This window comes from Stegastes partitus, unplaced genomic scaffold (assembly GCF_000690725.1).
Source record: "Stegastes partitus isolate 25-593 unplaced genomic scaffold, Stegastes_partitus-1.0.2 Scaffold504, whole genome shotgun sequence".
In the NCBI taxonomy this organism is placed as follows: domain Eukaryota; kingdom Metazoa; phylum Chordata; class Actinopteri; family Pomacentridae; genus Stegastes; species Stegastes partitus.
The window spans coordinates 381,845-406,421 of record NW_007578235.1 but is presented as its reverse complement, the minus strand read 5'-3'; the positions used below and the strand labels follow the sequence as shown (position 1 = coordinate 406,421).

The 24,577-nt window shown below is 45.3% G+C and overlaps 1 protein-coding gene across 1 annotated transcript in view; it reads right to left on the bottom strand.

The window, feature by feature from the left end:
* Window positions 1-2,095: 2,095 nt before the first annotated feature.
* The window catches only part of kif20ba (kinesin family member 20Ba), a 60,620-nt gene continuing 38,138 nt past the window's right edge, over window positions 2,096-24,577 (bottom strand). Inside the window, 5 exon segments of the mRNA XM_008287518.1 lie at window positions 2,096-3,144; window positions 5,976-6,121; window positions 9,262-9,379; window positions 10,087-10,161; window positions 17,643-17,681. Coding sequence (XP_008285740.1) covers window positions 3,064-3,144; window positions 5,976-6,121; window positions 9,262-9,379; window positions 10,087-10,161; window positions 17,643-17,681 — 459 coding nt within the window. The 3' untranslated portion in view covers window positions 2,096-3,063.

The following is a 24,577-nucleotide window of genomic DNA, read 5'->3' as shown; positions in this document are numbered from 1 at the left end:
TCACTAAAGGAAGCAGAGTGTTTGAGGTGTGCTTCCAGGTAACTCAGATGTTGTCAATTAACCTATCAGAAGCTTCCAAAGCCATGACATCATCATCTGGGCTTTTCCAGTAGTTTGAAGGATCTTAGTAGAAACTTCCGACTCTGAAGAAAGTAAACTCTGTGATGTTTCAGCTGAACTGCAGCCAGTGAGGAGACGAGCACAGAAGCCAATTAAAGTAGTGAATGTAATAACACACATCTATAGTAATTAGTGCCACCATGTTGGTAACACCTGCAGGCGCTTTGAAAATTGTTGTGCACGTTGAATTCAGCTTGTTTTGTTTAATAAGTAACTAAAGGAATTCAGCGTTCATTCGTCCCTTCTTCAGCTTTAATGTTTCTACGTCCAGTCGTGTCTGTGCTGCTTCTACAGAGATGCAGGACTTCATGTGATCAAGTCAGCAGCTGATCACAGAAACAGTCTTCTACCCTGTCAGCTTGGCGACCTCTGTGGTCCATCGGCATGTTTTTCTCTGAGTTGAGCTGCTCCGCCTGAACACACTTCACGTATTTGTGCCCACACACCTTCAGAACCAGCTCTCAGTCTTCTCCCACCTCTGCAGTGTCATTAATAGCAGAAGTTTAAAACTTCTCCTTGACGCCTGAGTGCCTGAACGCGGTTACACAACGTTGGCGGTGGTGCAGGTGATTGATATGTCGCCTAATTGTTGTGCCCTGAGCGAGTGATTAGTGTTGACAAGTGGCTTTTAGAGGCCTGCAGACTGTGGGCTGCTCTGCAGGAGCCTCAGCAGGTCACCGTGGGTCTGGAACTGCAAAAAGGAGTTTGGAGGGATTTTAGACGGAGCATTAAGAGGCCTGTATTTTATATAACATGCTATTAATGTCTGAGCAGATTCTCAGGTCGGTCGCGCTAAACGTAGGCGCTTCAGTAGAAGTCGAGTCGCTGTTTGTAGAGCAGACAGAAACTCTTAAGTAGAGAAACAGGATTACAGGTTGTTTATTACCTCTGTGTGTCTGACGTACACTTAATGTTTATCTCAAGCATCAGAAACGTTCCCTTCACGCATTTCTCAAACCATCTGTGTTAAACTGGAACAACCAGCATCCATCCATCATCTCTACACCTCCATCCTCACCAGGGTCATGGGGGGCGGAGCCTATCCCAGCTGACTCAGGGTGAAGGCAGGTTCACCTGGACAGGTAACCAGTCTATCACAGGGCTACACTTAGAGACAGACAACCAAGCACACTCACATTCACACCTACGGACAATTTACAATCACCAATTAACCTCAGCATGTTTCTGGACTGTGGGAGGAAGCCGGAGAACCCGGAGAGAACCCACGCTGCACGGGGAGAACATGGAGACTCCACGCAGGAAGATCCCGGGTGTCCTCACCGGGACGCCAACCGGCGACCTTCTAGCTGTGAGGCGCTAACGGTGCTAACCACTGATCCACCTGCAGCCCCTGGAACAACCATTCAGGCTAAATGTCTGATACAGAGCGGGCTTCAGACCCTCCCAGGTGGTTCTATCTCCACTCACACCTTCAGGTGGTGTAAAGCTGTCAGTGTGTATTGATCCACAGGTGGCCTCAGAGCTGGTGTGTAGGACTTCTACATGTCAGCATGTGTCACAACATTCAAGCCAAACAGGATTCTTCATCTGGATCATCCACTGATCTCAGAAGAGTTCCTGATGTTGAAGATAAAAAATTAACTCCAGAGGACGCATACAGTCAAAAAAGCAGAAGACGTCAAAGCGTTTGTCACAAGCACAAGTTGATTGGGTTTTTGTAATTACTCTTGCTGCCAACAGGGGGAGACAAAAGTTCCACCTGCAGGATTAAATAAATCCTCTTTGATGAGCAGAAAAATCTTCAAGAACCTAAAACTCGTCCAGCTGCTTCTAATTATTAGCAATTAATCAAAACAATGTGGGCTGTAAAAGATCACAAAAGTAGCCATGAAGTGAAGTCTAAATATAAAACACAGCAAATGTTCATACTGGAGAAGAGAAATGTGTATTTTAGTCGGTGACTGGCTGGTGTGAGCTGTAGCAGGCAGCAGAGATGACAAGAAAGGTCACAAGCTGAGACATGAACAGGAACAAACGTTTTAATGTGAGTACAAAACAACAACTCAGCATCCTTCTTCTAGAACAGATATAATCACCGAAAACAACTCTTAGAGTGGTGCTGAAGATAAAACCTTGAACCGAAGGCGTTTCAGTCACACATACGACCAGTGGTTTACATCTCAGACGTGTTCTTGTAGATAAAGTGCAGTTTATGGAACGTGTAGTGGATCCTCTACGGGCGAATACAAATCAAATACAGAAAAACTGAGCATTCTGGTATCTGGACAAACATTGTTTAGTGAGACAGTCAACAATCGTAGCAGCTCCTGGAGGACATGGACCACCAGCCTGCTGTCAGACTGAAACGTCACATGAACGTCTTCTAACTGTTCTAACTACCAAGATGTCAATAATAAAACTGAACTGCAGCACGACTCGTTAACTTCAATTTAGAAATTGCACATAAAAAGTAGAAAAAGCAATCTGCATCCTTCAGGTATAAAGTGTTTGGGAGCGTATGCACAGATGCAGAGTGCTTCCTGTTGTGGAGTCACTTAAATGTGGACATAACAGCGTCTCAAGGAAAAAGGAATTAACAGCTGATTAAATGATATCAGTATTTAAGTTCGGTAAATATGCTCATCTGTTGAGAGTTAAATGAAACACTGAGTGAAGCTACCAGGTTAGCTTAGCATTAGCAATAGCAGCAGACGGAGCTGTTAGCTCGGTGGTCTGATGGTGCTCTACTCTGATCTCTCATCAACTCTCAGCAGAACATTAGAATACAAAACTATTCCTTTAAATACTCCCTAGCTAGCAGTCTGTGCTCTACTCTAATGCTCCGTGAATAATTAAATATTAAGAACTGCAGATTAAATGCGATTATTGAGATTTGTTTCTATGTTTTTGGACATAGAAACAAATACTCTCCCATTTCTTAAGACAATAAAACAAACAAAAACTAAACCCACATGTTGTGAATTATTTGGGCATCCTGGAGCGAAGGCGCCTCTTAATGATCTGGTGGTCGCTGTCCTTCTCCTCCGGCTCTCTGCTGATGATCTGGAGCAAATATTAAAGACAGAGTTATTGGTGCGACTGCAGGGTTGGAATCAAAGGGGCTCAGATGCCTTTAACAGCCAATCAGAAGACCGGCTGCTCATTTAGTGGATCTGCTAAAACCACACGGTGATTATTGAGTCACTGGTTCATGCTGCTAGCACAGATAGCTACAGGTAGCTACACTCTGACTGAAGCCAGCTCACCAGCAGCTCTCTGATGTTCTGCACATGAACCATGTGAGGAAGCTGCTCTGGAGGAAAATCGGCTGCAGGTCGTTGTCTATGAACTGATCATTACCTTCATAGACTTCATCACGGATTAGGACTCGTGGGGGACCTGGTTTTGAATTTGTCCTCACTGGTTCTTTCGTACATCTTTGAGCTACAACGTCCCAGTTAGTTTAATGACCAAACTCCTCCAGATCAGGCTGAACTGACAGCAAGCCTTCGTTATAAAGTGCCATCAGCGCCAGCGGTCCAGACCGAGGCACTGTTCCTGCTGAAAACATCAGATAGGGAGGAGTCCCTCGGGAAATTCAGGTTCCAGGTTCCCAGTCCAGCGCCGGAGATTAAAAAGCTAAAAGCATCACGTTGCTGCTCCTGTTCTGTCAGTGACTTCACTCACGTCCCGTCTTTCAGTCCAGAACATGAATCATAAGAGAGGAGCCTCCACATGCTTCAGGTCAGGACTGAAATGTCACATTTGTGCCACGACTTCAGCTGAATGTGGCCGAGGCTGCTCAGCGTCGTCATGTCACCAGTCTGTGTTGTCTAGATAACGCTGTAGCAGCTGGTTTGTAAGGAGTCAAAGTGTTTCCTAAACCTGGTCGGAGATTTCACTGGTTGCTATAGAACACATGCAAATAGGAAACTTCTGCACCAACACCAAGTCAGTGGAGGAAACTGGAACAGAACACACGTGAACACGAGCATCGATAAGTCAGCGGCTGGTATCTGTACATCTGACTGGTAGCTCCTAACTCATCATTTAAATGTGACTCGTGTCTAAATAAGGAGCAGTTTGTAACTCATACTTCAAGGTTTTCACATCAGCCTTCTCAGTGGAAGTGTGGTTGTGGATCTCCGCTGATGTCTGTGGATTGTTCTGGTCTCGGACTCGGTTTGTGTTTGCAGCAGGCGACAGCGTTTACGGACGTCTGTTTAGACTGAACGGAATCAAAAGAAACCAGAGACGCAGCATCGCTAACCAGCTGCTATCATCAGGTGTAATTAACGTGTATTTTTATTCAGTCATTCAGAGCCATGAATGGACCACACAGAGCTCAACATGTGGATATACATCCAGCTAACCACCTCCGTTCAGAGGAACAGTCCACACAGACAGACAGTTTAACCAAGTCCTTCCTTCTTTTAACCAACTGAGGTGCAGCCCAGAGCCAAACCAAGTCTGACCTAAAGCCCATCAGAACGGCCCGTAGAGGAAGTCTGGAGTCATTAGTGTGGTTAACTCTGACTCTTCTGTACCTTCATGTGTCACCGGGTAAAGCACCAGAACCACCGTGGTTACATCCACAACATGCTCGTGCACTCACATGAATGCGATCCTATGAAAATCCAACCTGAACAAACCAAACCACAGCTGCTCATACGAACACGCTGGTCACCGGCTGGAGCTCTGATCAGCGGCGCCACAGTCTGCAAGCTGAGCCGCTATAAAGCAGTCAGCAGGATCATCTAAACACATCAGCTAGCTGTGCTGCTGAGCTAGTAGCTGACCTGAAAACAGCTTTCTGTGAAAAGTGGCCGGCGTCTGCACCTCACGTATGAGTCTACATTTATAAATATGCAGTAAATGAGTGCTTTAACACACTGTGTGCTTTGTTTTCTTAGAAGCAGCACGTTGTACGTTTATGCTCATGTTTATGTTTTTCGGTCAAATCTTTCTAATTATGTTTATGGATATATTTTGAACTATTTATATTTTCGGTAGTGACTGTAACGTAAGCGATGCCTTCTCAGGGATCAGCAAAGTATTTCTTAACTTGATATATTTGGCGCGCTGCCCGATTAGCTCCGACCAGTACTCGTGTATTCTGAACATGCACGGAGCAGTTTATCCAGCTGCTGTGGTAAAACTACTGATTACAGATTATGATGAAGCCAGAGACAAAAGTTTAGAAGTCTGAAAACAGCTGGTACATGACCGCTAACTTCTCACAGAAAGATGTTTCTCAGGCTAACCGGCCGTGCTAAGGCTTAGCGAGCTAGCGGTGCTTTGTTGGGGTCCGTTTGCAGCCTGATGCCACTAATTGCAACCTCGACTGCTCTTCCAATTGAAGCAGTTTTCTGACACAGACATGGAGGAGGTTAGCTTGACATTACTCACATGTTGAGCTCTGTGCCATCTCTGATCACAGCAGGACAGAAGCAAACACACACAGCAGCTCGTTGGGATGCCGTCTGCTCGTTAAGCTGCCGCTCCCACTGACTTCTAACAACAAATCTGCTTTTTGGAGTTTTGGGAGACACAACCGGAGCGCTAGAACTGTCCCAGAACAACCCAGAAACATTAATGCAGCTTCCTAAATATATTTCATTTATTGTTTAGACATAAATCGTGACTTTTACGAGTCATGCACTCGCAGTGTTTGTGGATTTTGCATCAAACAGCTCAGATGGAACTCAACAGGATGAGCAGGTGGAGATTCATAAACACACCTCCCTTGAAAAGCTGACGTACAAATGATGACATACGAGTTACAAGTTGGACCTCGGTTCAGATCACCCAGCATCCGTTTGTGGACTGTTTCACGTCCAACACAAGCAGCCACTTGACAACAAATAAAGACCAGAAACATGTGTGAGACTCACTGGGTGGGAGGGCATGTCCATGGGTGAGGAGATCTCAGGCCGGTACAGCTTCCTCTTGTTCTTCTTGGCTCTCAGGCCCAGAGAGGAGGTGGAAGCTGCTGAGTCCGCATCAGGCCGACCGCTCACCAGACTCATCATCTTCTTGGCTGCGGAGAAGACGACGGTTTCAGAAAGCGGAGATAAATTTATTGAGCTTTTAATTTATGGCTTAATTTCATGTTATTGAACGACTTTGGGGAAGCCGCTTCCCCGAATAAATCATTTTAACTGCAGATTTAAGGCATTAGTGTAATTACTGTAAACAAGAAGGAGACTCCACTGAGATGCTGATTATCACTTCCCTTAAAAACAAAGAAAAAGCAGTGATGATACCATATCCTCTAATTACCATATTTACCAATTACCAACCAGCGCTGCACACTGGAGGCTGCCGGGGAGGAGAGTTAAAAGAAGAGACTGACAGGAGGAGTGAGGTGTTGGCGGTGGAATAACGAAGACGACGGAGCAGTGAAGGTGAGAGATGAAAGACGGGGAGGAGGGGATGAAGGGAACAGCAGCAGCAGGAAGAGGAGGCGAGATGGAGGGAGGATCAGATGGCGGCAGACGACAGCACCCTTGCGTCGGAACCCCGAGGCGACAATTAATTGACCGAGCGAAAGTGCCGGTCCCCGAGGATGAAAACACAGAGACGAGTCGGGTTGGTTCCAATATGTTCCCTGTCTTAACTTTCTCCTCTAAGCCATCATTAGTGTCCCAAACTCGCCGCCCTTGCCCGGGTGCTTTGTCAAAACCTGCGATATCCCTTTGCCAAATGACTCCGGCAGGGATGTCCTTGTGTGTCCTACACTGTGCAAGTTTACAGCTGTAAAAATTTAACATTCTGAGAGACCGGTCCGAGCCGTAATGTTGCCTCCTGGACCCGATCAGTAAATGGCTGGATGCTGCAGGGAGCGAGGCTTTGCTGTTAGTGTGTGTGTGTGTGTGTGTGTGTGTGTGTGTGAGAGGAGGGCTGGTTCAACAGCCCCCGTGTTCGTTTTGATCACAGTTTGAATGTTGGAGCTCATTTTAAATATCATCCAAACTGGATTGTGATGATCTGTGAGCTGTTGCATCAGTCCAGAGGTTTAGTGTGAAGGGCAGCTGCTGACTTTCATCACTAACAGGCTTCATTACTGCACGTTGCTTCCACAACTAACTGCACATCACGTAAAGCAGTCGCGCTCAGACGGCTCAATTATTGGTTTTAGAAAAACACTTTGGGCTTCTTCTTTTTTTAATTGATCTGTGAGAAGAATACCTAAAAAGTCCTTTAAAGATGACTTTTTATTGTCAATAAACCAAAGGAAACAGCTTCTCAGTACTTTCATGATAGAACTGTTCACACGAGTACAGACAGTGTTTTCTATCTTTGAGTTGAATGCTGTGTTTGGAGCTGCAGGACGGTGTTGGTGCTGATGCAGGAGCCGCTCGCCCTTCACAGTGCATCCATCATGAGGCTTAGCAGCTCGTGGGCAGCGGTGGAGCTCCACAGCGCAGAGGGGTGTGATATATCAGCCTGGGATCCACACACACACAGCGCCCGTCTGGAGATACATCCATTGTTGGGTTTTTTTGGTCTTTCCGTCAGATTTGTTGACATAACTACCAGCGTTTCTTTTCCTTTAGAAAGACTTTGAAAACTCTCCCCACAGTCCTCCCACTGACTTTCCAGCTGTTCCACAGACAGCAGCTGCCACCTCCGGCTTCCTAAAGCCGCTGCATTAACAACACTGAGGAGGCAACAGCTCAGAGCGCCGGCGGCCGCTGACCTGAGGGTGACTTTGGCAGAGCGCCTCAGAGATTTAAATCATTCGTACCCAGTTTTGATTGAAAGTGAGTTTTTATGTGACCAATGGGGTGAAATGACAGACGGGACATTGTGTTGTAGATGTTGACAGATAGATGGAACTATTCCTGGACTTCTCCACTGGGATCTGAGATGAAGTTCTTCACCATTCTGCCCTTCAGCTCTGGGGCTGATATTGTTTTCTAATAACCCTTTCTTCACCACTCTGTCTGTATGCGTCAGATCACTGTCTTGTTGGAAGGTCCAGTGCTGCCCAAGGACATGTTCTCCACCGACTGCCTGCTGTTCTCCTTCACAATCTTAACGTAGTCCTCGTTTCTCCTGATGCCGTTTACTTGGACACGACTGTCTGACCCGCTGGCTGCTCAACACCCCTAAAGCACCACGTCTGACTGGGGAGACGTGTTCTTTCCTTCATTCATGTGTCCAAACAGCTCCATCTCCTCGTATGTGCCCACTGAACTGATGTCTTCTCTGTCCATTAGGACCAGCCTTGTCCAGCCACCTGAACGGATTCTTCTTGGTTCTCTTTCCTCTTCCTATCACACTCTGAGGTTTTCTACAGTGTGGAGCTCCTTGTACGTGATGAGCAGTCCCTGTGCTGTGGCCTGTGGCACTTGAAAACACTTTGGCTTCATAGCCTTTCCTTTGTGAGCAGCCACAATGTGCAGCTCTCTCTCAGTAATGGACCCTAATAGCAAGCCCACTAATCTTTTTGGTTTCAGCAATTACTTAATTGACTAGAAACTGACAAGTGAACTCCTGCATCAGCTGCACTGATGGTACATTAGAAGCTCTAGTAGAGGCAGAAATCACCAGCAGCATTTGGAGCAGTGGAGAAACTGCATCATTTTAAAGGTATTAATCATTTTGGAGGTGCCAAAATATTCATGAACACGTGTAACACAAAGTATTAAAGCCTTTTGTCCCTTATTTATGTCATTTCCACCCAGAAGAAACTTATCGGTGGAATAAAAATTCAACACAAACTAAAATGTGAATAATGAATAATTTTGGGCTTCACTGTATTTTAACGGCCAAATTGCTCCAAGTGAGGAGTTGGAGGAAAACATTTCCAAATCAGTATTTTAAACATCTTAGTGTAGAAAACTTTTAGTTATAGTTTAGTATCTCACTAAGCTGACCGTGTTGATATGTTGTCATGCAGAAGGTGCTCCACCAATAAAGACCATGATGCCTGCTGTTCAACACTTTGATTGCAGTCGGCACCACAGGCTCTGAATGTTTGGGATATGACCACTGTTTTTGTGCAGCTCAAGTTTTAATCACATGGCTGCTGCTGGTTCTTATTTAAACGGTGTATATGTGAAATGAAGAACGTGTGCAGCCCCTGGTCTTCCCCACGCTTTCTCCTCATGCTTCTCTTCAACCGTGAACCACCAGTTAAACATCTGACACAGCTGACGGTCGCTCACTGACCTTTAGAGCCGAGCAGCGTGGGGGAGCTCTGCAGGAAGTCTCCGATCTTCTGCAGCGTTCCTTCCTTTCTGCTGCGGAGGCTGCTCTGGGAGTCGTGGCGACCCGCCGGACCAGAGCTCTAATCACAGGACAGCGGACCACGGTTAGTCCATTCACAGTGTGTAGCAGGTTGGAAAAAAGCTTGTGATTTATAAAACATATCAGACAAGTCGAGTGAGCTGGTCCAGGTCAAAATATCTGAAAGATTCTGTTTCAGCTTCTGAAAACTGCCACATGGCTCTGCTTCAAGAGGAGACACTAGCGGTAAACACCCTCCCTGTTCAATACACAGAATAAGACCATCAAGTCTGGGTTTCCAAGTTCTTAGATCAGGACGATTATTCTTTGAGTTACAAGTTTGATAAAGTGACATGTTTGAAGATGCAAAGGTGGTGTAATCTCATTAAATGTGCTCTTTGCTTTCATGTCCAGCAGACAAAGCGTAGGAAGGTGTCTACATCTGAACTTCTTTTTCTTACTAGTCTCACAGAAGAAACGCTGAACTCTCAGAACTGACCAGTGCATAAACTGCAGTGCTTTACCTGTCGTGCAGGTGTGTGTTACATCTTCACTGTGTTTTCAGTACAGCTCCATGTTTAAGCAACGAAGCTTACAAATGACATCCAGCAGCAGACAGGAAATGTCATGAAAACCAAGTGACGAGTGCATGACAAACGACTAGAAGACTCTGTGACAGTGATGTGCTAACTGTCCGGGAACATGTTCACAGCTCTGCATGCGTGTGCACATCTGCGTGTTGTGTGAGTGTGTGTCGCTGGTTGTCACCTCCTCCTTGTGTGGGGTCAGCTTTGGCGTCAGTTTGGTTCTCGAGTTCCTCCTGTTCTGTGCCTCCACTTCTTCCTGTCCACACACACACAGGTGGAGAAACACAGGCGACATGAAGGCAACACACAAAGCGAGTGTCAGAACACCAAGCGTGTGCTGAGTCATGTGTGTGAGGGGATTAGCAAGAGGCCGGCGAGCAGGTTAGGAGGAGACGGGGAGCTGACAACAACCACAGAATGCCTCATAATGACTGGATGGATGGACGAGATGGGGTCGGTCATTAACGCAGCGCAGACATCGGGAAGAAAGAAAACATTCACACACTTGTGCGGCGGCGGCGGTGGCCTCAGCGGGCTGTCAGCTCCACTTTACCAGCCTAAATAATTCTCAAGCAGAGAAAACAAGCTCCAATTTAGGGTTATTTACCTGCGGAGGGCCTTCAAGAGCTGACGAGCTCAACTGCTACCAGTCAAAATATATCGTCTGGGTGTCTCCGAAACACCCAATTAAATGCTCAGTGCTGGCTCTGGAGCGGGATTGTGATGCTGGTGATGAGCTCTATTGTCAGCCGTGTGTGGAAAACCTTTCATTAAGGCAAACAAAGAGAACAAACGAGCTTCTGTGATGTGCTCTTCATTCTGGCTCAGTGCGGTTTGGGAGGGAAGCGACTGGTGACGGTATAAAATGTTTTATTATTTTTTTAATGTAGCCCCGATATTTTTACATCAAGTGAAGCGGCAGACATTTTTCTTCCTGGTCCGCTGAGCTGACGAGTTAAACGACAGGATGGCAATGGGGTGTGAGGAAATGGAGAATGAGCGCATACAAATCAGGAGTTTAGACCTCGGAGGAACCTGCGGCGCATCCTAAAGAAGGGACAAAAACACAGATGCAACAACTGAATATAAAAAGTCATGAAACCAACAGACTCAGTGTCAGTACAACACATCCCTGGATATTTGTTTGCTCTTTAGCAAATGAATCGATTGTGAGTCACAGGGCGCCTCGGGGACGAGGACGGCCTGAGTGGGCGTGGCGCCGAGATAAACACACTCCACTTTGGAAACCAGGAAAAAGGTCACAACATGTGGAGTCATCGGTGACTCAGTGGACGTTTTCAAAAATAACCGAGAAGGAAGGAAGGAAGACGGGAGCGTGGAGAGGGAAGCAGAGACTAAAAAAAAAAAAAGAAACGCTAAGAAGGTGCGCGGCGGAGCTGAAGAGCGTGTGAGGACGAAAGCATGAAAGTAGTGCAGAGACACAGATGAGTAGTGATAAGTGATCGCGATAAAGCGTAATTGGAGTGTGTGCAGAAAGTAAACAAGATGAAGCGTGTGTGTGTGTGTGTGTGTGTGTGTGTGTGTGTGTGTGTGTGTGGTGGAGATGAGATGATAGAGGGAACGTGTGCAGAAAGCAAAGCAGACGTGAGAGGCTGTGACTCCAGCGTGGGGACAAACACTGATGCAGAGATAGCGAGAAGCTGAGATGTGCTCCTGAGGGTTCACAAGTTCTCCGTTGTGTTTTACTATAATTACATTCAGTGCAGGGTGCCACAGCTGAAAAATGTCTCAAGATGACATGTTTGAATCAGCTGATATCAACATATATTGATAATAATATAATAAAAAAGTAATTAGAATTGAACCTGGCCTGTTTATCTAAGTACACGGGTCAGAACTTCAATGCCAACAGTGAAAAACACACAGGTTCACACGCAGAAATACAAATAAATAAGCATAAAGTAATGATATGGCCTTCATACACAACATTAAAAAATAAGGAAAGCGACTGTTAGAGCTGCCACACTGGGTCCAGGTTTGGGTTCTGGGTGGCGGACTGGATCAGAAACCTTCACATGCACGCCAACGTCCAGTCCGTCAGCCCTCGGAACCGGCCTGTAGGAGGGCACTGCTTAGGAGGAGGTTTTAGACCAAAGAGCTCATCTCACAAGATCAACCAGTGATGGCCACGAGCCAGCGCCTCCGCCAGGGAAGGAGGTGGACGGGGTGACCTCAGAAAGCCGGCATCGGAGCCACTGAAGAGCGACAGCTGCGATATTTTATTGTCTAGACCTGGTTGTATTCATTCAGTATAAACATACGCACCCTACTCATAAGAAAACATCATACGGGCGCATTTCCTCTCTTTGAATCTTAATCACAAAAGTAATATGAAAAAAAAAAGCTAAATTCCCAAAAGCATTTATCTGTTAAGAGCCTAAATGATGCTGGGGTTTTGTGATGGCACCACTGTCCAAAGCAGGTCAGACACACCTGGACTGCAGTTCTTCTACACACAACAGGAAGTAAATCAAGTACTGCTCTGTGTACAGTAAAGATGATCCGTCTGTTATTTCTGACCTTTGAATAAACTAAAATATCTGCTATGCTTGAGAATATAAAACCCTAATTCCCAAACAACTGAAATGCTATTTTTATTCTCTACTCCTATCAATGTGGTGCTGCTTTGGGCTAAATACTGGGCTGACAGATCGACACACCTGTGGCTCAGCCCACATCACTGCCACGCTGAGGCTACACTCATTCACTCTTGTCTATTTATGGAGAAGAAATTGACCTGATTAACAGGCATTTATGGTTATTTTTCTTTTTGACAGCTGCAATCATTATCTTGGAGCAACTCTGATGACTGATTCATAAACACACTCCCTGTCATCTGGAGGACTGGAACAGACGGAGAGCAGAGAAAAGAGCCGACATGTTGTTATGAAGGAGAATGACAGAGTTATACGGTGCAGCGCATCACCGTGTGACAGGTTGACTGCACAGGGCCGCAACACTCTTAACACCAACATCGTAAAGGCTAAAAAACTGGAATAAAGATTTATCTGGGACGGCGGCAATGTCTAAAGAAAAGCCACACCGTCATCAATAAATCATTACCAACTCTTCTGCTGGCAGGGAAAGACGAAGCTTCGCAGAGCAGAGGGTGGAATGAATGAAAGAGGTGGAAGATGACAGAGATAAACGAGGGGAGACGAGGAGCAGCCGTTCATTTGCTCGTGTGTGTTCATATTGTGCCAGTTTACATGTCTGCCAACGCTCCATTATCTCAGGGAAAAGCTGAACGGAACACGGGTCCGGACGGCGGATGAAATCGGCCGGCGTATCGCTGCTGGGTCACCGCCTGCAGACGTCAGGCCCGTCAGATAAGAGCCCACTTTGCCATGCAGCTCCCCGCCTGGGCGTCACACGGATGAAATACGAGCACTCCGCTTAAGAGGTGGCAATTAAATGTAAATTATTCCGTCGATTCTGACGATATAATTACTTTGAAAAACAAGATGAATGAGCGCGACACTGGAAGCGCCTACTTTGCATTTAACATTGTTTTGGGATCAGGTCTGAGCAGGACAAACGCTCCACGCAACAAGAAGCAGCGACGAATGGGAGCAAGACAAAAATCAAGAATGCAGCCGTCAATATAAATGCTGATGCACGGACAGCGGCTCGTATTGACCCCCCGGTGCATCGAGATCAGACACAGCTGCCATGAAACAAGGTCCTGACTTTAGAAAATGTGAGCGCTCAACGAGCCACACACTCATCTGCACCCTGTGATGAAAACTAGTCAAAGATCGATAATGTCATGACACAGAACCTGAGGATGCTTCCTTGAATAATCCGTCCACAGCATGAAAGCTGCCAGGAGACGTATTTCTATACAAAACTCCTTTATGGATGAATTAGAGGAACATGATCATCAGCCCTCTGCCTACACTGCCATGTGGGTATCAATAGTGATGTCCTCATGGTTTAAATGATGTCTCTACAGGACATGAACGTAGCAGAGCACAATCATCCAGGAGGACTAATGAAACACTGAAAACAGAAACCTGCAATAACTAATTTATTTGTTGTTAGTGGAAGTAAGTCAACACATGCAGCAGCGCATCATTCACTTTGTGTCCGTCTGATGGATGTCCAGTGTTCGCTCTGCATTAGTCGACCACTCAGTAGAACATCGTGCTCTGGCTGCACCACACTGTCACCACACTGTCACCACACTACCATTCTGCTATAACTGATCGTATTTCTTTAAACCAACCACAGCTGCTGTGGGCAGGACGACTGAGCAAAGGATGCAGCTTTGGTGTTGCTTCAGCACAGCCATGAGTGTTCCTCCTGCAGGGAGACGAGCACTGCAACTAAAACTGACAATCCAACACAAAATAAATAAAAAGAAAACAAACAAGCCAGATTGTCAACATCATCTGATGAACATTACATTTTCTAGGCAGAATTTTCCAACATACGTCACAGAAGCAGAAAGAATGATGCCGGTTTTGAACTAATTTCTTGACTGATAGTCGGATCGATGATCAGTCATGGACATGCTAACTGCTAAATGGTCTGCACTTATATCCAAAGGGCTTTACAATGTGTTTCTCATCCACCCATTCACACACATTCATGCAAGCTGCTGCCTGCCATTGGGAGCAACTTCAGGTTCAGTGTCTTGCCCAAGGACACTTGGACTGTGGAGGGTCGGGGATCGAACCGCCAACCATGGGATTGGAGGACAACCACCTGAGCCACAGCCGTCTTGTTGGCTTGTATCACCTACTGTGGTCACTACCATGGCGTAGATTATCAGCCAAGTGATGCTCTTGTGGCACATGAGCTCACTTACATAAGAGAGCTCTGGCTGGGACTAAGCATCACACAAGACTCTCTCATGGTGCCCCTTCACCAGCTCAACTTCCTCAGTGCTCTCTGCTGTCCAACGCTCGTCCGAGTGACCGCTTCCTCTGTAGTTAATCAGTCAGAGGAGTAACTACTGACCTTCATCTGCAGTCTTACTGGTTACTACATGTTCAATCTGTAAATTATTGACAACCAATAATCATAGCATCCCAGTAAAAGAGCAGAACACATTCTGTTGCAACAGACACTAAAGAAGTGGAGCAAGAAGTGCATCTGGATCTGAGCTCTGACTGTTCAGCTCACTCTCCACCACCTTGTGACTGCCGAGGAGAACTTTTGTACATGCAGCTGTACAGCAGAAGTCATTCTGGCAATAACTTCACACTCAGCTGGGAGCAGCGTGGGCCTGTGGTCACACAAGCGACCTCCTGATAATAATTTTACACTCTGACCCCGTGCTATCCACTAAAGTGTCCTTGGACATGGAACTCGAATCCCGACAGACTTGGGGAGCGCTGCCCTGTGGCTGCACCTCAACTCTGACCTCCCTGTAGGAAGGAGAGTACAGCCAGACCTTACTGCAGAAACAGCGCCAACAAAGCACACCAAAGCTCTGCTGAAATATCTTTGAACATGCCCGCCTGGTGACCCGGTCAGCGCGGTGCACACTCAGAAATAAAAGCTGTTTACAGGGAACATCGAACGTGAGGACATCAGCTTGGCTCCCAGATGCATCAATAAAGGAGCAGGTGAAAACAGCACGATGAATAAACGTCAACCTGCAGCTGAGACATCAGAGTCAAACACAGAGCTCGTCTGAATGAAGCTGCACGACTGAAACGTAGCAAAACACAGCAACCTAAGAGAAGAAGTTCAGCTTAAAAGCTTCCTCTTGATCTTACAGGGACAACAAAGAACTGTGTTTAAGCCAATATGTGAAGCTTTTTCATGTGATTGTTCAGACAGATTTTAACATCACCATGTAGTCATGACGTTTGTTAAAAACTGAACTAAGAGACAGCAAAAGTGGATATTTCCATTTTTTTTTCTGCACAGGTTTTTTTTTTTTTTTTAAATCCTGTTTTAATAAGCAAAGATAGATTCCAATCACCTTTCACCTTTCTAGTGAAAGCAGATAAACACAGCCGGTTGCCAATGTATTCCAGGACAGGTCGGCTGTCTGCTACTTTATCTGTCCCTGTTATTTCAATGAGAGGGTTCCAAATAGCAGAAACGCCTCTTTGTGTGATGCAATGCAGTTCAACAGGTCCATAAACTACATCTGTCAACCATAAACTTGCATCAGAACATCATAACCTTCACTAAGGTGGGATTTATAGCAGGACGGCTGCATTAGTGTTCTGTAGAGGTGCACCGGTGCTGCTTAATGATCTTGTTCAGACAACAAAAACGCCATCTCTTAGATTAATATATGAAATCTCATTCTCTGCTGGCCGTGCAAATCACATTAAATGTATCCCTCCATCCTGATTATTTGTGTGGAGTCCCTTTACTTTGGCACAAGGTTGTACCACATTAGCATCAAGGAAGAAATGTAGTTTTGTGGGTGAATGCTGGAGACACGGCGACACAAAGTGAAGGCGCCGTCTTCAGGTATCACACAGACATTAGTCACACTATACTGTGCAGCATGGCAACGAGGAAATCAATGGGACGCTCCAACAAGCAGCCGTGTAAACATCCTCGCTGGTGTGATGCCTCACTCTGCTCATTGGCTAAAGATCGCATTATGTGCATGTAGATGAAGTCTCGTTCTCCCCACTGTAGAGCTGAGGAGAGCGAGCAAGGCTGTTGCACCATCTGTTTTCAGAGTCTTGTTGGTGCAGGGACGGCTGGATGAACACGGGCAGTTTTCTGCACCGCGTCCTCCCTGTTACTCATCCAGGATCTACTGCTGGCCAGGAGCCAGTGAAGGAACTGGAGGTGAAAAGACTGTTAAAGGACAAAATAACTCAGTGCCGCCTGAAAGAGGAAGAGGTTTTCTCATTACTCGCTCCTCTATTTGAGGAAAGTTCGGGACTCGGGTCAGCAGGCTTCTGGTCACTCAGCACTGGAGGTGTAATGAACGGAGAATTCACCCTAAAGTTTGCAGTGAGGTATGACGTTTCCTGCACTGTGATCCAAACAGTTGCTATCAGAAGCCCACCTATGTCAGCATACCTGCACTCTGCACCTTCTGGATCCGACACATGGTGGCCCCAGATGTTTGTCGAACAGCTAAAGTTAGCCATGGAAGCTAAGCAGACACTGTACCAATTACATAGGGACAACATATTAATTCACGCTGCTCATTTTAATCTGCTTCCTGCAGCCAAAACCTGAAACTTATCTGCTGAGGCTGCACAGATTTATCAGGCGGACACCGTGTGGACCTCACACTGAACCTCTGGTTGCTTTTGTCCACTGACACACCCAATAAAGTTTTATCAAGTGAGATGTCTTTGGTGCTGGTGAACAGGGAGAAGGGTGGCGGGACGTGACACTGCGGGCTATAATGGTTGAATCCAGTTAATTGTCTTTTTCTTGTTTGATCACTGAAAATAAATGCTTTTCTTGGCTTTTAATGTAGTACTGAAAACATAAACTAGCTTCATACCAAACCACCGACTCTGTGTACCGTCTCACCTGCACAACAAACCTGATGTTTGCACCTCTGCAGCAGAAGCAGCTGCATCAAATGCACCGTCATGTAATGTAATGAGCTCCCAATGAGCAGGCCGTCTGGTAGCACCCAGAGGGGAAAACTAATGCGTTAAATGATGATGAACATGTGATGGCTGTGATGAGGAGTGTTTAGTTGTCTTCTAATGAGTTTGGAAATATGAAATAATGATGGTATTTAATGAAAAGGAAATTAAAAGAATGTACCTCACGTGTTCGGCGTTTACTCCTCCTGAAAATGTGGGACTTTAAAACAGAAACAACTTGGTTAGAAACACACCATCACAGTTCAACAGTACTTCACTTTGTGACGTTTTCCTTTAAAATACAACAACTACAACATATATGTCTGTGAACTGTCTACTTTTGACCAAAGTAAATGTCACTAATACAGCTGAACAATGTTGATGCATGTAAGAGGAGAGAAGCAGTGCAACTAATTGAAAAGCTGAGTCTGGAGCCCAGAACGTGGGCTGTGTTCATCTAAACATGCATGTTTGTGCATACGTGTTTTACTATTTCAACTCTTTGATTGTTCATCGACTACAAGCAACAACAAACCTTCATCAGGATTCAATACTACAATGAATTAATGCTCCCCCTCTGCTGACCAAAACACATCCTGTGTATCCTTGAGGTCCAACAAACCTGCTGAGTGCATTTCCTTCTCACTGGTGGCAGTAAATGACACATACTGGGACGATAATCACTGCTGACCAGTTTAAAGTCTGATAATATATTTGGCAACGCTGCCGAGCTGCAGTCACAGTTACAGTCTGATTTAAACTGCAAACACTTGTTGCTACGACCTTAAAACAGACAAGAAACCTGAAGTCTTGTCGCCGCTATGCGGTTGCCATGCCAACCAGTGAAGCAGAAGTAAATGCTAAATAGTCCTACATGATCACAAGCTCCCAGAAATCAGGAACCCGTCCTAATGTATGAACTAAAGAGACGATGTGTTAATGAGTGAGCTTTGCAGTCGCTCTGGTTCCCCGTCTTGAAGCTACGCTAAGCTAACTGGCAGACATGACAGCAGCACTGATCTTTAACAAATGGCAGGAAAGTCATCCCCCAAAAGTCTGAACTACTACTTTCATTAGTTTCTTTAACAAACTGCTTTGTGTTTCTAGTAAACAGGGTCTGGACCGTCCTGTGTGTGGTGGATGCCTGACTCATGCTGTTTACGTCTGCATGGTGCTCTTTGTACAGCACCAACACTGTCAACACAAACATATATCCGCTGTACAACTGTATGATGATAGAACTGGAAAGATATCCAGTTATCTCATCAGAGACGGAAGCAATGACATGTTTCAATGTTTCATGTCACTTTAAAAGGACGCATTAAATTTTGATATAGTTCAGGCTCCTGATGGGATTTGTTTAAAAGTGCCACCATGCAGAGTCTTTTCATTAAGACCCATTGGACTTAAAGTGTCCCTCACTCCCTGCTGCATTCATGTTTAATGCTCAAAACCAATAGGCTCTCTGGTGTGTGTCTGGAGACGCACCCGGCTTGTATATTAAATATTGTGTTTTTGAGGGAGAGCATGAATATGCATGTGCCTAAAGGAAGTGTTTACAGCCTCGTGTGTCACTTTGTGTGCATTTGCCTGCATATCTACCACACTGGCTTGTGAGAGGACGCAGACAAACCTGCCTGTTTAAGTGCAATAAGGAGCATGCAGTAAAGAGCAGCAGCAGCAGCACTGTTCTGGAGCTCGTACAACGTTTAAGGCCACAGGACTGGTTCAGTTATTCTCCATTAGCACTAAACGAGTGTTTGGACTGACAAAGTGCTGCAGCTAAGTTGGCTCCAGGTATTCCTCTCTTGTGCTTTGTCATTTTACATTATAACACCGTGGACACAATCCAACACCATCACTATCAACAACCGGAAAACTAGGCACATGTGTGGCCACATCTGATCAATATTAACGGCGGGTGTAACTCAGCTGTCATCTGAAGCCTAGTAAATACGTACTCCTACATGTGGAAACTCCAGGCAGGCGTTACAAGCCTCCGTCTCCACTGCTTTGGGAGACTGACAGGCAGAGAGGAATAAAGTGAGTTTTCTCTTCTCACTTATGTGAACTGTCAGGATCATGTATTTTTTTTTTTTACATATATCTTTAATTCATATTTAGATAATTGAGTATTCTTCTCTGCACCTCTTATATTAATCTCACATTATTTCATATTTTGATAATTTGGTGCTACTCTCCTCACCTTTTGTTATTATCTTAATCTCACATTATCATCTTAAGGCATAATCAACATAACTTATAAACAATTGCAGCATGAGAAAGCCTAAGTGGAGACAGGATTTGGTGGTTTGTGTATTTCTCTGCCACAAGCAGGTATGTGCAGGAGGGAGGAACTGAGGGTGCAGAGTGGTAAGTCTCTGCACCTACGAGATGGTGGAAGAAGGCTCCAGGACACGGAGGAGCCAATCAGCTATCTGCAACACATTCTGTGCTCATCCTCATGTGATAGTATAAGTAGACTGGATCAGGGCGAGGCAGTCGGTCAGACCTCGTGCCCTGACATTAACTTTGTGAGAAGTTTGATCCAGAGCTCTGTGTGCTGATTCAACTATCTGATAGATAAAGACACTGAGTGAGATCTAAATATCTTCTCCTATTGCTTCATTAAACGAATGCACAGGAGCGATCTCACACATAGTCTGATTTCTGGTAGATTGAGATTCCGCTCCAACAGAACCAATCCTTTAATATCCTGCACATTACAGTAGAAATGTAACAAGACCCCAGATCGATGCCAAAACTCACAAAACATGACAGGACTTGTTCTGCTATGGTTCTGAACATATAGCCGGTACCACAGATACTGCAGAAGCTGGCCAGGACACACATGTGGATGCCAGCTTCAAGTGCAACTGCAGCAACAAGTTGGCTGTGTTGTTGTGTACGGACTGTGTTTGCTCAGCATGATCAGGGACAAGTCAGACAGCCAGAACCCAGAGATGTCACAGAGCATTAGGGATGAACAAAGGAAGCAGACAGACATCCAAGGTCGCCTTGTCACCACAACGCCCAGATCATGACATCTTACGGTTAGAATGGCTTCAGCTGCACTTTGCTGCTCGGCTTCACACACAACAAACAAAAGGCTCATGTTGTTTTCCTGGTCGTACACATGGAATCTGAGTTCTAAGCTAACATCTAACCCACCGGCCAAGAGCGCTGGTCGGTGAAAGAATCCCATCAAGCTCATTACTTCACCAGCCAAAATAAGAAATCCTCTTTTTCTGTCTCGTTTGTTTCAGCCTTTCATAACTCAACACTATACTGAATACAGAGTTAAAGAAGAAGAGCTAAATGTGGAGCAAAACCATCAAGGGAGAATCCAGCGGCCTGAAATGCTGCTTTTTCTGACATCTCACTCATGCATCACCTACTGAACCAGCAGCATGTGGAACCCTAGAACTGCCCACCTTCAACCAATCCAGAGATGCAGAAGTCATCTTCAATCCAAGCATCTCCAGACACTGAACTCACACTACATGCTTTTACGATTAAAGGTCCCATATTGTGCCTCCTTTTAGCAAATTATTCAAAGGCAGTTTTACAGCTCAAAATATTGCAGAGAAGGTTCGCTGCACCGTGACTGTATGAAGCCTGCTGTTAGGGCTGTTACAGATGGGCTGCTCCTGTTCCTGCCCCCTACAGGAAGAAATCTCTCTCTGCACCTACACCCGACAGCGGGGGCCATACCGAGTGGTGAGGGAGCGTGAGGGTGGCAGAAGTAAACGTCTTCATACACCTTAAAGTTTATAACCACAGCATCACGATGTGGGACCTTCAGTGACATTCAGTGTTTCATCTTTTTCCTTTCTTTGTATTCAACTTTACTGAAAACACGTGCAACTATGACAACTCAATAATATATTTGTCAACGGTTAAACACCTACATATGTACTGGAAGCCGACAGAGGAGAGGCGGCATCCTTGAATGCAGGTACTTGAGCTGAAGGATGTTTTCCCTATTCACCACCTCCACACCAACCAGCTAAAAACACCAGAGAGCTCTTCAACAAATTAGCTTTCCTAAACGAGAAGGTCGAGAGTAAACTAAACTTTTGCACATAAAAGCAGATTCATCTGCAGCACTTTTCATTTCTACTCTAGTTTGCTCACATGTGGATCTCAGGTGACTGGTGAAGAACCGTTTGAGGATTTTCTGTGAATATGAGAAGAAGGTGGAGGCTGGACGGGATGATCGAACAATAATCACAGACGCAGCAGCAAAAAGAAGACGGTAAAACTGAAAACTTCACTAAAACAGCTTAGCTGAAGACACTCCATAACCTCATTTACTAGGGATAGACCGGCTGATTATCACGGCTGATATTTGGCTTTTTTCTGATGATCGATATTTTTATTGACTGATTATTGATAAACTTAACGTGCTATTTCAGGTCTGATCAGCCTCCTCTCTCTGTCTGTCGTCACTCTGTGGTCTCACAAATGTCTCTCCAGCAGAGACTGCAACAGACTGAACAAGAAACACAAGCTGCTGCCACAAACCAGGCTAACAGCTAGCAGCTAAGTCAGTCTGCAGCCACAAACTAACCTGAAACAAAGTCTGGAAAACAACAATTAATAATGATTTAAGTTATGGAGCTTCGTGGGCAATAAAAGTGAAGGATTAAAATAGAGACGAACAGCAGATGTGACTGCAGGAGAGCGTCTATATTTAATCTACTTTACATATGAAGGTGTCGTCACTCTTACTAATGAGGAAGGCTTGTTATGAACAACAGGTTGTCTGCTGTCAGACGCTGTTAAAACATTATATTTAGTGTTTATCGGTTACTGGCCTTTCTTGATTACCAGCATCAGTCCTAAATAAAACCCGTATCAGTCGATCCCTACATTGAACACAATATTTCTCACCAGTCACTCACCCTTTCTTCTACATTTGTGTTGAAGCGCTAAACTGCACAACTAAGCACGATGGATGGCTTGTTTTCAGTTGAGTGACCTAAAAAAAAAAAAGCACATCTGCAATTCGGTCTGAAAGCTCTGCGGACCTCACAGTCAGTCAGTGTGTTTGTTCTGACTCACTCTCTCCCTGACCTCTGTGAGGCTCTATTAAGTGTCATCCCATTAATCAGCGGTGAACCTGCACTCTGCCGTGCTCCTGCTGACTCTCGGCTGGATCAAGGATAGGCCAAGATCCTGCTGGCAGACAAACCTGCAGAGAGACAGATTGAGTGAAGGACTGATGTGCCACAGGCCAACACACGATACCTAAAACAGCCTCTGGCCAACACACTGCCGGCCTCCTACCCTAAAGCAACGTTTGCTGAGAGCTGGCTGAAAGCAAACAAGCCACGCTGGCTCCAAGTAGCTTAAAGCAATTAACATGCAATAGCTACTGTAGGAATTCAGCTCCAAATAAAATCATGCACTTGTTAATTTTTAAGGGAAGGTGTTGGATTTAGTCTTGTGGTTTCAGATCCAGCCGACGCTGGCTGTAAGCAGCTTAAAACAATTAGCAAGCACACCCTACTGCACAACATTCCAGTTTTAAACACAAAAACAATGTTTTAGAGGAATCACTCCTGTGGTTTGGATTATTTTACATGGTCAGGAAGAATCTGCATTTCAGAAAACTCTCAAATCTTCCAGCATCAACGGCACAAAGTCAGAAGTGGAGATATCTGTGAGCCCTCCAGCTGATGTGTGATTCACTGGATGTAGTTTGCAGGTGTAATCCAACAACCTACACACTGAGTTGTCCCATTGATTTCCATGGTGCAGTAAGTCAATCCTGCTAGTTTTTTGTCTTGGATTAGCCACTGTAATGACAATGCTCGTCTCCATGCATGCACATGTACAAAAACAACTCCACATTACTGCAGCTGCATGTTTAGCTCCACCCAAACTAATCAGGATCGGTTTAAATAAATACTAAACAAACCAAAGCATCATTTCACCTTCTAACAAAGATAAAGAGGTGCTGCTTTGTGCTTCAGAATGCTCTGGCTTTGCAAAACGGAGCTACTCTAACCACTAAAGGGCAGAAGATGCTGCTATATTTGCTGCATTCCTAACAACTGACTACCTATTAGTTTTATTTAGAGTCATGTTTGTGTCCATGTGATCAATCCAAGTCCTTTATTCACGCCCTCTTAGCTCTGGTTTGGTCCCTACCAGCTCCTGAAAACCTATCTCACTATTTAGCTGCTCAAAGCTCCTCATGCTTCAACAGCCTGGGTCCACGTCGGGTACGTTAGAGAGTTCCTCGTCAGGGTTCGTCTGGTGCCAGTGACCCTTTCACATTATAATGAGTCACTTGATGCTAAAAGATCACAATGATTACTTAATGGGGCTAAAATCCTGGGACTACAATCTTCTTTTCCCCCAATCAGAAACAGCTAAATGTTGATCCTCTGATTGTCTGAACGCTCCGACGCAGCAGTGACGCAGGTGACATTTCCAAATACAACTTGGCTGAATTTGAATCCACCACAATAGTGTTGTTGCCTCGCGTGGTCCTGTCGGTGTATATTTAGAAGTTATTTCCACACATTTATTTCTCCAAAGGGCCTCGGCGATGACGGCTGCTGGTAGGAGTTTAGTGATGGAGCTGGAAAGCCTCTATTACAAGCTGTGTAATGTGAGTGGGAGGGGAAAGTTGCTGCGATGCACTACGTGCTGGGAGGACGGGGACAGCACATTTCACTAAGTATAGGCTGTGTCACGTTAGGCTTTGTGGTTCTGTTTAGAGGCTGTGGTTGAAAAAACAACAGCAGCTACTCTGTAGGAGGAAAGGTTGGGGTTAGGAAGGCCCTGAGGATGAAGAGATGGATCAAACTATATTCTGATCAGCGCCTGGAACATCACTGAAGGAGGACAAGCCTCAGGTGTAAACATCTGACAGCGCATCAACCTGGATGGTCCTAATTACAGCAGCTGTGGATTTACTGGATGTTGTGTGAGCACAGGCGATAAACTGTAAGCGTTAACATAAACGATGTTAAATTTACCTCAGGGCCACCTACAGCGCACAAAGGTCTTCTGTTGTGTTGATAATTTGACAGGTTATTATATTTAATTTACATGTCATCCCAGAAGGCGCAGTCGGAGCAACACTGGTTAGTTAGAGAA